General features: G+C 32.6%; 1 protein-coding gene across 3 annotated transcripts in view; it reads right to left on the reverse strand.

The window, feature by feature from the left end:
- Positions 1–7299: 7299 nt before the first annotated feature.
- The window catches only part of LOC141447567 (serine/threonine-protein kinase 32A), a 387735-nt gene continuing 379868 nt past the window's right edge, over positions 7300–15166 (reverse strand). For 2 of the 3 annotated variants that reach the window (XM_074115236.1, XM_074115237.1), the window contains one exon: positions 7300–14944. In XM_074115236.1, the coding sequence (XP_073971337.1) occupies positions 14605–14944 (340 nt within the window). In that variant the 3' untranslated portion in view covers positions 7300–14604. The remainder of the gene's footprint in view (positions 14945–15166) is intronic. The other variant, XR_012454455.1, reaches the window with a different exon arrangement.

The following is a 15166-nucleotide window of genomic DNA, read 5'->3' on the forward strand; positions in this document are numbered from 1 at the left end:
ATTTTGCAGTATTCAAAACAAGCTTAGTAATTATTAACTGCAGAGCTTTTGAATCAGAAGAAACTAACATCAAATCATCAGAGTATATCAAGCTGCGGACTTTCACCACCACCTCCCTTAGGAAGACGAATAAATCGTTTATTAATAATAAAAATAAACCTTATGAGAGCAAGAGCCATACAGACGTTACAAACTTTTCCGACATATCTTTATGAGTCCAGATTCTTTGGATTTGTGAAGAGTCTAAAAGGCATTAATACATTTCTTTGATAAACCTAAGATAAATAGTTTTTATAAAAGAAAGTGAATGTTAACGTGTTATAAAAATAGTAAGAAGTTTGGGTATTTTTGAGATATTCAGATGCATAAGATATTTAAAGTATTCTGAAGATTTGTGAAACTAAACCTTTAATGATAAAGTCGTGAGTTTGTCTATGAATAGTTTTTTTTTTTATTTATTAGTTTCATCCGTTATTTATTTATTTCTTTTTTGCTTACTTTGTAATTAACCATTGCTCATTGTTGAATGCGACTCTGTATTGTAACGTTTATTCTTATACAATACACATAAATAAATAAATAAATAAATATTAGTTTCATCCTACAATAGTTCTACAATTTTCTATAAGTTTCGTATTTACATTTTATGCTCGTAGATCTACAACTTTTCGTTGAATGATTTTTCTAGAAGAATCTATTTTAGGGAAGTTGTAAGAAAGCTAGTGTTATCTACAGTAAATAAACTGGGTAGTATCTATCTAAATTCAAAAATTTAAAAGGTAGATCATAATAGAAAGTCCCTTTTATTAAAAACATTTATTTCCTATAAAAACTGATTTATGTTGAATTTTCACTTTTCCAATACTTCTTATTTGGAGTTAAAAGAAAATTGAAATTATTTTCAATTCACCCTCAATGATTGGAATCCTAAATTTTAGTCATTAAGGTTCCTTTTTATTAGATTAAAATAATTACCAATCGTAAATGCAGTACTAGTTAATTATTTTATAACCATATGGTGAGTAGATAATTTTAAGGAAAGATAAAGCGAGAATGGCCTTATCATAGAAAAGTTTAAAGGGAAATTTTATGTGTTACTGAAATAGGCACTTCTACCGCACCACCGTGTAGCCCATGTTTTTTTAGAACCCTAAGTCTCAGTGTTTTATTATTGTGTTCTCTATATATATATATATACTTTAGTACTGTGTAAGCGATAAAAAGGTGCGTTACCTACCTGCCCAAGCTTCTGCCAGTAGTGCTGGGCACGCATTAAAGGGCTACAAATATATTTTATTCCTTCTGAAGTTAAACGAACCCCATAAAGTTAGAACTAAGAGAAAGAACAACCAGTTTTACTTACTTTTCTTCTGGTCTTCCCGTTTCTTAAGGAATAAGAAATTTTTTTAAACCCACAGACGCTGACTCTCAAGTTTGTATTCATGAATTTATGATAGCAGCATCACCAATAGCACAATTCTGGAGAAATGCTTAAACGGGAAGCTGGACTAGGAGCATCACGTCTACGCAATACGCTTCTACCTCATCTTTCCAGCGATCCTTTTTTCTATGGCATCAAATTACATAATGATGATGCGTTCATTGTGATAATTTTGAAATTCTCAAGTAAGGACACCAGCGGGGCATTGAGAGATCCCTCTACAGTCACGAAGGTGGGCTGAACCTATAAAATGCTATCTGCCTTGAGGTGCTAACTGAGTGAAGACATCGTGCATCGAAAGTCGTTATGGTCAAAAGCGATTTTAAAAAAATTCACGTCGCCTTTGCCACCAGCCAAAAGCCTCATCTTTGTCAGTAAATGTGATGGTTTACGGTCACATAAAAATAAGACGGTTAATAATTTTCAGATTCCTAGCCGTACCGTACCTTCTAAAGCCAGAATCAATGTTTGTTTTTGTCTTATTCCTACATGTATCCATTGCAGAAGGGTTAACAACATTGTAGTTTAATGCCAAGACTATATTGTACACATTAGATCGACTATTTTTAGATCCGGCAGTTCAGAAAATAAGGAAAAATACAAAATCTTCAATAGTTTGACTGGAATTTCCTTAATTTCTGTTTCTAACATTGTAGTTTAATTCCAAGCATACATTGTACACATTTGGTCGACTATTTTTAGATCCAGCAGTTCAGAAAATAGGGAAAACTACAAAATCTTCGATAGTTTGGCTGGAATTTCCTTAATTTCTGTTTCTAACATTGTAGTTTAATTCCAAGCATACATTGTACACATTTGGTCGACTATTTTTAGATCCAGCAGTTCAGAAAATAGGGAAAACTACAAAATCTTCAATAGTTTGGCTGGAATTTCCTTAATTTCTGTTTCTAACATTGTAGTTTAATTCCAAGCATACATTGTACACATTTGGTCGACTATTTTTAGATCCAGCAGTTCAGAAAATAGGGAAAACTACAAAATCTTCAATAGTTTGGCTGGAATTTCCTTAATTTCTGTTTCTAACATTGTAGTTTAATTCCAAGCATATATTGTACACATTTGGTCGACTATTTTTAGATCCAGCAGTTCAGAAAATAGGGAAAACTACAAAATCTTCAATAGTTTGGCTGGAATTTCCTTAATTTCTGTTTCTAACATTGTAGTTTAATTCCAAGCATACATTGTACACATTTGGTCGACTATTTTTAGATCCAGCAGTTCAGAAAATAGGGAAAACTACAAAATCTTCAATAGTTTGGCTGGAATTTCCTTAATTTCTGTTTCTAACATTGTAGTTTAATTCCAAGCATACATTGTACACATTTGGTCGACTATTTTTAGATCCAGCAGTTCAGAAAATAGGGAAAACTACAAAATCTTCAATAGTTTGGCTGGAATTTCCTTAATTTCTGTTTCTAACATTGTAGTTTAATTCCAAGCATATATTGTACACATTTGGTCGACTATTTTTAGATCCAGCAGTTCAGAAAATAGGGAAAACTACAAAATCTTCAATAGTTTGGCTGGAATTTCCTTAATTTCTGTTTCTAACATTGTAGTTTAATTCCAAGCATACATTGTACACATTTGGTCGACTATTTTTAGATCCAGCAGTTCAGAAAATAGGGAAAACTACAAAATCTTCAATAGTTTGGCTGGAATTTCCTTAATTTCTGTTTCTAACATTGTAGTTTAATTTTTTATTAATTCTTTACAGCAATGAAAAATTTCAATCTTTAGCTTATTTCTGTAATTCATTTAATTAATAGTTCTCATATTCTCTACTAGATCGCATGAGAATGTAGAATTTACGTCAAATTTAGTTCACATATTTGCCACCAGACAGCAGTAAACTTTTATATATACAGCTGTAATCATAATTTCTCTTCAGTACGATCTGAGTGATGTAGGAGGACAGATCGCTCTGTCGCTCGTCACTGTAAATATAATCTTGTCTTGACACCTTTCTTTCCCAAAGAATCATGATAATGTGTCATGTTACTGTGGTAAGTACCTATGTAATTATAAGGAGGGGATTTGTGATCGAGATGAAAATAAACAAGACTATGAATTTTATTTTAGTTTTAGTTACCGTAAACTTATCCCAAATATTTATAATTAAACTAGGGAGGAGTCAGTCAAAACACAAAAACAACTCCGTCTTTAAGCCAACGATTAGACAGACCCTGAGGAAAACAATATTTTTTTCTTTGAACTGAAATTATAAATTTTTTATTTGAAACCTATTGTTAAATTTGAATGATAAATGTTAATTGCAGGTAAAAAGAAGGGAGTAATGGTAAATTAAACGCCACGCCCCCCCACCCTGCTAATTTACTTGATTTATATAGCCGGCAAGTCAACATGGCCGCACTCGAAGGAACGTTTATTTATTGCTATTTATTCAGCAAAAACATTTTATTACAGCATATTTCTGTCACAATTAATTAATAATAACGTAATACCATCTAATTACAATTTTTTAATTAGTAAAAACGCTTAACATTACCATTAAATTAATATGAACCATGAAGCTATTAGCAATGTAGCTATTAGTTTAAGTAATAGCTACCAGGCAGCACTACTACCTACTAAAATATCTGCAAGTTATCTACTTTTTACCTTTTCTTTTAAACTTTCGATCTTTTAGTGATATTTTCTTTGGCCTATAATCTTTGTATTTTTGGATGGTTAATTAAAGAATAAGTGAAAAATGGGTAAATAAATAGAGATATCGTTGAATTAATTTGTATTAAATCTTTTTAAACAGGTCAATTAGAATGAATTGTTATACAATGCTGGTGTAAATATTTGGTGTTCATTTATTCCTTTGTTAAAATTGTAGAAATCATTCTTGAATTTAATAAAAATTAAATCTTTAATTCAAAAATTATATCTTTTTTCAACCAGAACGATCTATTTTGTTATTTGTTGATAATTTCACTGTTTTGTACTTAGGATTAAAGAAACAACTATAATTCTTGAATAATTTTTAATTAAGATAACAAAAGTGAAAATGTTCTTTAGGTTGAGGCTGTAATTTTGCTCATTCGTAACTTACCTTACCGCTATGAAACCCTATTTTTCATTAACTCCTTATGAGTTCATATTAACACTAATGAGCTCTGAAAATTCCAGCAATGCTCTTTTAGAACGTCCTGCAAGCACATTGACTTGCTTGTGATATTGTTTTTAAGTTTATATTCGTGTACATTATTAAATTGTTTCCTGTAAGCTCTGTAAATGACTGAAAGTTCCTAGGGCGAAAGATTAATGAATTGGGACATTAAAAAAAAAATATATATATATACTCAATTATTAATCTTCACCGTAGAGTAAATCACAAAGCCAGGAGCCGTTTCAGGTGATTGCTTGACTTGTCAAAAGAGTAAAAGATGAAATATGAACCCTTGTCATTGTTTTACCTGTGATCCCCCACCTTCATTAGGTTCGTTCATGTAACAGAAGAATTAGGAACAATGGAATTGATGGGACATCTTTTCATTTGATTGAATGAAATGACCTTCTACCTTTACATTGATGCCTTTTCATTGATTAATATTGTATATCTTCTTGGAAAATCAATTAAGAAGTGACGTACGAGTATCTCCTACGACTTACTTTTACCCATTCAATTTTAGGTACGATTCTTATTTCCTGAAGAGATCTGATCCACACTGTATCCTATTTTCTCCAGAGTTCTTAGATTAGACTAGGGCGGCCTCAAGGCCTACGCCATTGCGACCCCTTTGGATCTATTGTAGCTCCCCTCACTTTAAAGCTCACCCTCCAGACCTGTCCTTTTAATCAGACTCTTAATTCCTGGAGAGCGACTCTTGGGTAAAGCTCACAGGCTTTGGTTTTTCCTCCCCGAGAAGTAACATCCTTAGCCACACGAGAGCCCCTCACACCGTGCACTGCCGTTTCCTCCTCTTCCTGAAAGAACCTACAGAGGCTATCATCTGCAAGGCCCATGCGATGCATGTGTTTTCTGAGTCTACAATCATCCTTACAGCCCCACGGCCTTGACGGATTAATTCTGCAGACAGCCTCGGCGAATAGCCTTTAATAAACTCCTAGGCCTGTCTCTGCCCCAGTGATGGCAAGCCACCACTCCTGAGACCTACATCCAGAGTTCTTATTTTGAGCTTACCGAATGGAGAAAAATAACTAACTAGGGATTAAATGTTGATTTTTTTTTTATAATAATCACAGGCGGACCTCACTCAATGAATTGTCAAAATTTGTGTAGCAAGTAAGCAATTATTATCAATAATTAATTTATTAATGAATTAATGAATGGATATTAATTATTTACTTTTAACGAGACAAGAAAAAAACTATAATATTTTAGTAGCACATGAGACACATATTTTCATTTAATACTTACGTCTGTTAATAAATTATATTCTATGTATAACAAATGTGTTTGCATTAACGAACACGAGCTGCTAGCTTACCTAAAAAACGCTCCATGTGCAAATGTTTAATCATTATAAATAATAGCAAGGGTGGGAGAAATAAAACTGAAAATTTTCACCAAAAACCCTATTACGCCAATCACAGCCGTTAATTTCCGTTTTTGAATCACCTCTGAGACACACACGAACAATACGTAAATAAAAGCAAAACTAAAAAAAAAAAAACGCAAAATTTTGAATCAATTCAGCCAATACAAGTTAAACATAAACAAAAAGAAGAAAAAAGTAATTATTATTATTGAAAGTTATGTACAAATATAAATAAAAGTTATATACAGGGTGACCAGAGTTATATGCTCCACCCACTTTTTTTTTAATCGGCGGGAAATATCGAAAAAATAAAAAACACGTATTTAATCATTTTTAGTCTAGTTTATTTTCAGTGATTGACCCATTTTTTTAAACCCTTATATCTCGAGATACACCATCCAACTTTTGTTTTTCAAATGGAACGTTATATTTTTTGTTGCATATTTTTATAGTATTTGAGCTCTTAAAAAAAACAAAAAAAAATTTTTTGAAATCGGTTAGATTTTTCAAAAGTTATGGGTATTTCAAAATATGGAAAACAAATTTCAGTTTACTGTCAAAATTAAGTTATTTTTTTTAAAGAATCTGTTCAAACTGGGCACAACCAACGGATAGGAAAGCCAAAACTCTGGACTCCCACGCTTTGCTTGTAGCAGCACTTACGGTAGCGAAGTCAAGATCTAGACAGGCTAGAGTTATTCGAGGTTCAGGTTGTTTTTTTCTACAAACGTTTGGTGTGGAGTTATAGGAAATCAACTAATCGGCCTTTACTTCTACAGAGAGAACTTAACTGGTGCAAGATATCTAACTTTTTTTGAAGAGACATTTTGCCAGTTCTGCTTGAAGATGTTCATCTACAACGTCGGCTAGATATGTATTTTCAACAAAATGGTTGCCCGGCACATAATGCGAGAGTGGTTCGAGGTTACCTGGACAGAAATTTCCATGAAAAGTGCTTAAGGACTCATTGTCCCATCCAATGGTCACCTCGATCTCCGGACTTAACCCAAATGGACTATTTTTTTGTGGGGATACCTAAAAAATAAAGTATACAGTATCCTTAATTCCGTGGCTTCAGTCGATGATCTGAAACGTCGAATAACTCTAGCCTGCCTAGATCCTGACTTCGCCACCATAAATCCTGCTACAAGCAAAGCGTGGGAGTCCAGAGTTTTGGCTTGCCTATCCGTTGATAGTGCCTAGTTTGAAAAGATTCTTTAAAAAAAAAATAACGTAATTTTGACAGTAAACTGAACTTTGTTTTCCATATTTTAAATTACCCATAACTTTTGAAAAACCTAACCGATTTCAAAAAAAAAAATTTTTTGTTGCTTTTAGGAGCTCAAATACTACAAAAATATGCAACAAAAAATGTAACGTTCCATTTGAAAAACAAAAGTTGGATGCTGTATCTCGAGATACAGGGGTTTCAAAAAATGGGTCAATCACTGAAAATAAACTAGACCAAAAATTATTAAATACGTGTTTTTTATTTTTTCGAAATTTCCCGCCGTTAAAAAAAAAAGTGGGTGGAACATATAACTTTGGTCACCCTGTATAATATACGCGGGGGTACCCAAAAATAACCGGAATTGCGTTGCCGCGCATGGAGCTTATGTAGTACGCATTTCTGCCGCTAGACGTGTATAGCGCAATTCCTTGCCAGTTCAGTCCTGCCTGTGTTGTCTGCCTGGCTTGTTCTGTTCATCTGCAGTGATTGTTTTTACCAGCGCTGTTTTGTTCTTTTTTCGTTTTTTATGATGGCAAGTTTAAGTGAACAACGTGCAGCTCTGAAATTTTGTTTTCTACTCGGCAAAAATGCTGCTGAAAGTGTTTTAATGTTGAAAACAGCTTACAAAGATGACGCTATGGGAAAAACTCAAGTATACGAGTGGTTTACTCGGTTTAAAAATGTCGTCAAGTCAAGACAAACATCAAAACAATGCTGATTTGCTTTTTTGATGCCAAAGGCGTAGTCCATTCAGAGTTTGTCCCCCCAGGTCAGGCCGTCAATCAAACCTTGTATTTGGAAGTTTTGAAAAGATTGCGCAATAGTGTTCGCCCAAAAAAGACCCGATTTGTGGCAAACAGGAGACTGGTTCTTCCACCACGACAATGCACCTGCACACACAGCCATCTCTGTTACACAGTTTTTGGCTAAAAATGGCATGGTTCCGCTGCCCCACGCACCTTACTCGCCTGACCTGGCTCCGTGCGACTTTTTCTTATTTCCACGCATGAAAAAAGGGCATGAAAGGTCACCAATTTGACAACATTGAAGAGGTCAAGAAAAAAACGAAGAAGGAGCTGTCAACCATTTCTAAAGATGACTACAAAAAATGTTTCGAACAGTGAAAGCACCGGTGGAACAAATGTTATTAGTTGTAATGGAGAGTATTTTGAAGGGGATAAGGTTGTTCTGTAAAAAATTTGTAAATAAATAGCTTTTAAAAAATAATTCCGGTTTTTTTTGGGTACCCCCTCGTATATGTGTGTGTGGTATTTGTGTAAGAAATATACTGGATACTAGAACAACGAATTGGTATCCAACTGGGGTGAACTGTTTTAACAAATTCTTGTTCATCTTCCCATCAACTAAGAATAATTTATTTCTGTTATTTTTTTTAATAACAAAATTTAGTTATAATATGATAATAAATATTATATGCTGTATAACAATACTAAATAAAAATAAATATATAATTTCAATAATTAGTTAAAATTTTATTAGAAAACCAAAAAAGAAGTTATGTTTTTCTTTTTCAGTAAAACATAAATCTGTAAAGTTCAAATTCAGTACTTTGCCTTTTTTTAATATTATCAAACATTATTTCTTTCAAACATATAACAAACAGTATACATACTTCTGTTTGAGGTTTTTCTAAACAAACTTCTCCATTTTTCTTTAAATAAAAAATGTGCATTTAATTTTCTTAAGTATTAACGTGTACAAAAATATATTCTTTTTGTTTTTCCTAAACTCTTATGTATAACAAAATATACATAAAAGTTTTTCCTTTTTTTTTTTTAACACAAAAAGGCGATATGAATAAATTTTTTTTAAAAATATAATATCTATTTATTCAAAGGCTAAATTTTATTTGTTTATTCATATTTTTGGGGGTAGAAAAATTTTTAACGACAGTGCATTATATATTTTCAGTCTAGAGCTAAAATTTAACGTGTTTCCTTTAATATATGGGGGGCAATTATTGTCTTTAAAGATTTAGATCTTTAAAAAAAAATAATAATTGATAAATCAAAAAATTTAGCTTACCATCAATAATTTTTGTTTTATATAATAGATGGGAGTAACCTTCACATTGTTACCGTGACTTGTCCACCACTATCTTTTGCAGCCAGCAGAGTATTTGGCTACACCAAAAATTCTGTATTTCCATCTGTCTAGCTCCCCACTACCATAGTTTATTGCAGAACAAGCTTTATCAAATATTTATGGAGATATTTTTTTTTAAAGTAAAAATACATAATATTATTTGGTTCAAGTGTAGTGGAGTTCTAATCTGTTTTATTAAAGCAGAGATATAGTAAATCCGCCATGCTATGGAATTCTCTTCATTAACTTCTATACTATATACTATGTGAATCTGGTCCAGAACTCAAAAGATGATTCTCTCTCTTCTTGGTATTTCACAAAGTTCTAAATCCCAGATTTTTATCTAATTCTAATCGCTTCAGTGAGAAATCTACCCACCTCATCTCTCTCCCTCTCAGAACTACCTTAACAGAATTATTTCAAATAAAAGTTATAGATTACATACATAAATGCTCTTAGAGTGCAAGTCTAAAGATTATCGCTGAAGCCGTTTGCGAGAAAAAACAAAAATAAATAAATAAAAACTGAAAGCATTGATTCAATGAAGTAATACTTCCAAGGGTGCGCTCCACTAAGCGCTCACAATGATCAAAACAAACCTTCAGGCGTTCCTCTTGGCGACCGCGGTCGTTGTGGCCGTGGCGAAAACGTCACTAATGACGTCACTATTTTCGCTCACGCAAAGCCCACAACGCCCTACTTTAAAGCACCCAAAGTAGACCTATTTTAACCAAAAACCCTATTACGTCAATCACAGCTGTTAATTTCCGTTTTTGAATCACCTCTGAGACACACACGAACAATACGTAAAAAAAAGAAAGAAAAAGAATTACTAGTTTTATGAAGATATGGCCCATACTAGGTTACAATGCTTTTCCAAGAGGTTTTTGAAGAAGACTCGAACCCAAATTAAAAGAAACAAGATGGATACTATAAATTCACTATTCAGTTTTCTCATCCAGAAATGGAATAGAAGCCCAAAGTGGCACTTTCTGGTATCACGGGTCACGGCATTCCTTCATCTCAATACCCCAAAGAGGATATATCTTCCTCCGTCAAACAGGTTCTCTCAAGAATTTCTTTTTTTTAACATTAAGAAAACTTTTTGTAGACAATTTATTTTACATAAATTACAATATGAATCCCGCAGCACGAAAATTCAAATGTACAAGACGTTGATCCGGCCAGTGCCGGTTATATACGGCTCCGAAGCATGGACCATGTCAAAAGTAGATGAGCGGTCCTTGGCGGTATTAGAGCGGGAAGATTCTCCGTAGAATTTATGGCCCTGTACACGTGATGGACAGAACTGGGAGAATCAGGAAAATCCGGGAGGTATATGCTTTGTTCCAAGGAACCGGATATCGTCAAAATTTAGAAAATTCAGAAGACTGTGCAACGGGCAGGGCACGCGGCAAGGATGGGGGGGGGATGAAGAAATACCCCCAAAAAGATGTATGGAGGGCAGCGAACAAGATACCAGGAGGGTCTAGGCAGACCAAGCACGCGATGGCAGGACTGTGTGGCAAGAGATGCTTCGGCTATGTTTGGGATTCAGTAACTTGAGAGGCGGCTGCCCAGGAAAGAGACGCCTGGGCGGGCACGTCTTAAGGAAGCCCAAGACTCTTCATGAGTTGTAGCGCCATTTAAGAAGAAGAAAAGATGCTTAATCTTAACAGTTTTTGGAGTTGAATATGACGAACGCAAACATTAAAATATAAGATTAATCACTTGTACCTCGTACACTAAATCAGCTGCCTGAGATTTGTCTGCAAAAGTCTGGTACCTTTTTAACAATAATCCAGGGGCAAATTCTTTATTTATTATTATTAAAAAGCTTGGAGTGAACCTAAAATGTTTTTTTGAAGAAAAAACTTTTTCTTAATAAGTTTATAAAATATAAATAAAATACAAGTTTTTCAAAAACTTGAAACTTCCTCAGCCCCTGTTATTAAGTGCTACACTTTCAGTTCGTTTGAAATAAAGCACCGCTTATAAAAAAAAAGCCCTTCCATTTTTTGTTGTTGGTTTATAATTTAATTAATACTTCTAAAGCATGGAAATATGAGAGGCACTTAGCAAGTTTGAAAACAAAGTTTTCAATTACAAACATTGTTCTTTTTGTTTTGTAAGCAGTTTAATAACTAAATGGGCTAAGAAGTTTTTTTTTTTAAATTCTAAAAAAAATTAATAAAATAAAAATTTGAACATATGTTTTTTAGAGAGTGTAATCATGGTCTTTGATTATGAAATTCAATTCAAAGTGAAAAATGTTCACTCATACTGCAAACATCACACTTTAACTGCTACTGTACAGATTTATATTGAATTTTACAGAAGCACGTTTAGTTAACACTGTCGAGCCACACTGTGCGAGAACTCGGAAAACAGAAATAACTCTTCCAAGTTAATCTTAAAACCTCCTTTAAGTATTTTTTATTCCAGAATTGTTTTTTTTAAACAAATAAAAGTGATTGTTTTAAATAGAAGTAGTCAGTTAAATGGGATTAGTTTTTAATAGAAGTCAATGCTGAGACCATTAAAACACAAAATTAAATTTAAAAAAAAACGGACCATAAATACCTACAGTGACTCCCATTAATATTGGGACAGTACATACAGAAGTTAAAAATTGACGAAAATTAAAAGTGGCACCCATTTATTCAAATTTTTATAAATTCATTTCATTTTATAATTACTATTAATTAAATAAAAACTATTTAAATAATTACATAAAAATGTTTTGGTGGATTAAAAAATATATATATTATAATAAGTGCAAATTCTACCTCTCATAAATATTGGGACACTATTATAGTTTGTCCAAGGTTTTGCCCGAATATTTATACAATTTGTAAATATTTACCTTAAGCATATATTCAATATGAAATTAATAATTAAATTAGTTTATATAAATCAAGCCAGGTGTAACATGTCGCGCAAAAATACAAATACAACGATTGAACAAAGAAAAATTGTAATTTCTATGCACAAAGAAAAAAAAAAAAAGTGTTAGAGGGACAGAAAAACTGATCGGACCTAAAACATCTACTGCGTGGAACATCATTCAGCGTTACCAAAAAGAAAAAAGAATTGTTTCAACCCCACAAAAAGGCCGTCCTCGACTGCTCTCTGAGAGAGAGCAGCGTTATATATTAAAAGAATTAAAAAAGATCACCGACTTAGTGCTCCAAAACTTCAATGTGAAATTTTTTACATGTTCAGAGAGCAAAAATGGAGCAGAAACTGTTCGGAGAGTGCTAAGAAAACTCGACTATCATGGTAGAGTAGCCTGGAAGAATCCTTTTGTCAGTAAGATAAATCGTGTTAAGAGAGTGAAATTTGCCGAAAAATGTTTTAATGGAAATAGTGACTTTTGGAATGATATACTCTAGCGATGAATCAAAATTTAATGTTTTTCAGTCTGATGGATGGGTTATGGGCTGGAGGAAAGCGAATGCTGAGCTCGAAAAGAAGAATTTACAGCCAACATTAAAGGGTTTTAAAGCTCCACCTCCGGGTGGAGGTGGGTCAGTTATGGTTTGGGGCTGGATGTCCGCATCAGGATTTGGAGAATTAGTGTTTATTGATGGAATGTTGGACTAAATAGTTTATAGTAATATATTAAAAAATAATTTGGAAAAAGTGCCAAAAAATTGGGTATTTTAGGGTCTTTTAAATTCTACCAAGATAACGACCCCAAACCTACGGCTTGGGTGATACGTCAGTGACTGTTATATAATTGCCGAAAAGTTTTCCAAACCTCTCCGCAGTCACCAGATCCTAATCCCATTGAACAATTATGGCAATATTTAGCTAGTGCTTTAAGCAAACGAGTAATATCTAACAAAAATGAATTAAAACGATGTTTCCTGGAAGAATGGGAAAAAAACACCACCTGAATTAACCAAAAACTTGTTTCACCTATGCCTGATCGTTTGAGGGCTGTTTTAAGTCAAAAAGCAATTATTAAATTATTACCAACCAAATATTAAATAGTATGAGATTTTAATATTGAATTTTAATATATTTTTGAGAGCTTTATTTTACACTTTTTCAAAAAGTACTACCTAACAGTTTGGAATTTCATCGATTTATACTTATATATAATTTCTACAGATGTTGCTAATGTAATTTTAAAAAAAAAAAATTCCAAACTTTTGTATGTTGTTTTCATTTTCCTTTTAAATCATTTTGTAAAAGGTGTCCCAATATTAATGGGAGTCACTGTATATCGATTAACGGATTCCCTCAAATTAGTTCTTTAATTAGAAAATTATGTCTGAAATTGGCAATAAATCTTCTTTTTCAATAATTATAGTCAAACAAAAACGTTTAAATACCATAAACACCATGAACGATTCAAGGATTCAACTAAAATGTTGGAAATACAAAAATTAAGTCGCAAATAAGTGGGACAGTACAAATTTAATACAAAATAATTATCTTCTCTTACCTAGTTTATTATTTATCTAATCCTTAAATGTACCAAAATCTTTAATGTATTAAGATTTCAAACTGAATTGTCACCAAGTCCATTGAACATGAAATAGTCACATTTCGTAAACATAAATATTTTTTAAATTCAAAAAAAGATCGGTGTGTTTTTGCCTAGAAGTGAGGCTATTGCCTATATTAATCCTCTACAATCGATACATCTGCTATAAAACTGGAAAATTTAACCAAAACATAAAAAAAAATTTACACAACACACGCGTTGATTGATTTACCTTACATACTACCTTGTAACCTTCAATATTGGTTATTCTAGAGTTCACAATTTGAACCTTTAAAAGCAATCGATTATAAATATCGATCAAAATGACGGTTATGTACTATAGAATCATTCCTTTAACTAATCTCAATTTTATGTTTTCCAATAATATTAAAATCACGATTTACTGCGCCAAAATTTAAAAAAAATCATAAAATAAATCGCTTAAATTAGAATAACACATTTGATTCTCAGTTATTACATAGTTAAATTCTCGATTATTTACATTAAATTTCTTTCTAAATTCTATACAAAAATATACAAATATAGTTTATGTCTTATGTATACCATAGTAGTTTATTCATCAACGGAAAAGCTATTCGCTGAATGTAGACGTTTCTTTCAAACTTTTATCTTACAAATGTAAAACCAAACACAACGTTTTCATGGCATATTTAAATGAAGTTGCAAACTTAGATCCTAAAAACAATCAAGATAAGCAAATGATTTATTCATATCGCCATACTATTTACAAACATTTTCATGTTTAAATGATTTTTATCCTTATCTTTATGGTTTCCTAGGATGAACTTTCATCACAAATATGTATTGATGGTATATTTATCAAAGGTGTTGGTGAATTCAAAGTCATTAAATGACCAGGACCTGATGAACTGTTCTCAGTTTGATCTATAAGAGGTAGGAAGACATCGGAACCACAAGGAGAATTTTGATCGATTAAACAAGAACTTTCTGTATTATGATTTGGAGAGGATTTTGTTGACGGTGTAGTAGCTGAAGCCGCTAATCTTGTTTGTACACTAATCGGCGATATGGCTATTTTACAAGATGATCGTCGTCTATCTTGAGATGCTGATGGTATCAATAGCTTAGAAGTTCCGGTGTTGGCAGTGGGTTGCCTGGAAACAAGAGTTAATAACATTATTAGATTATTTAACGTGTAATCTAATCTAGACTCAAAAGCCTTTCTATAAATGATTTGCATTTAAAGAGACCACATTGTGTTTTTTAGGGGATTCTATGGTCTCGAGAGTTTAGATGAACACTCTAAGTAATGAAGTGAATAAGTGAACTCTTAAGTATAATTAATGATCGATGAGAACTTCAGACCTTGCCTAGAT

Source organism: Rhodnius prolixus, unplaced genomic scaffold (assembly GCF_049639745.1).
Source record: "Rhodnius prolixus isolate KJV_2025 unplaced genomic scaffold, Rpr scaffold_7, whole genome shotgun sequence".
NCBI classification, from domain to species: Eukaryota; Metazoa; Arthropoda; class Insecta; order Hemiptera; family Reduviidae; genus Rhodnius; species Rhodnius prolixus.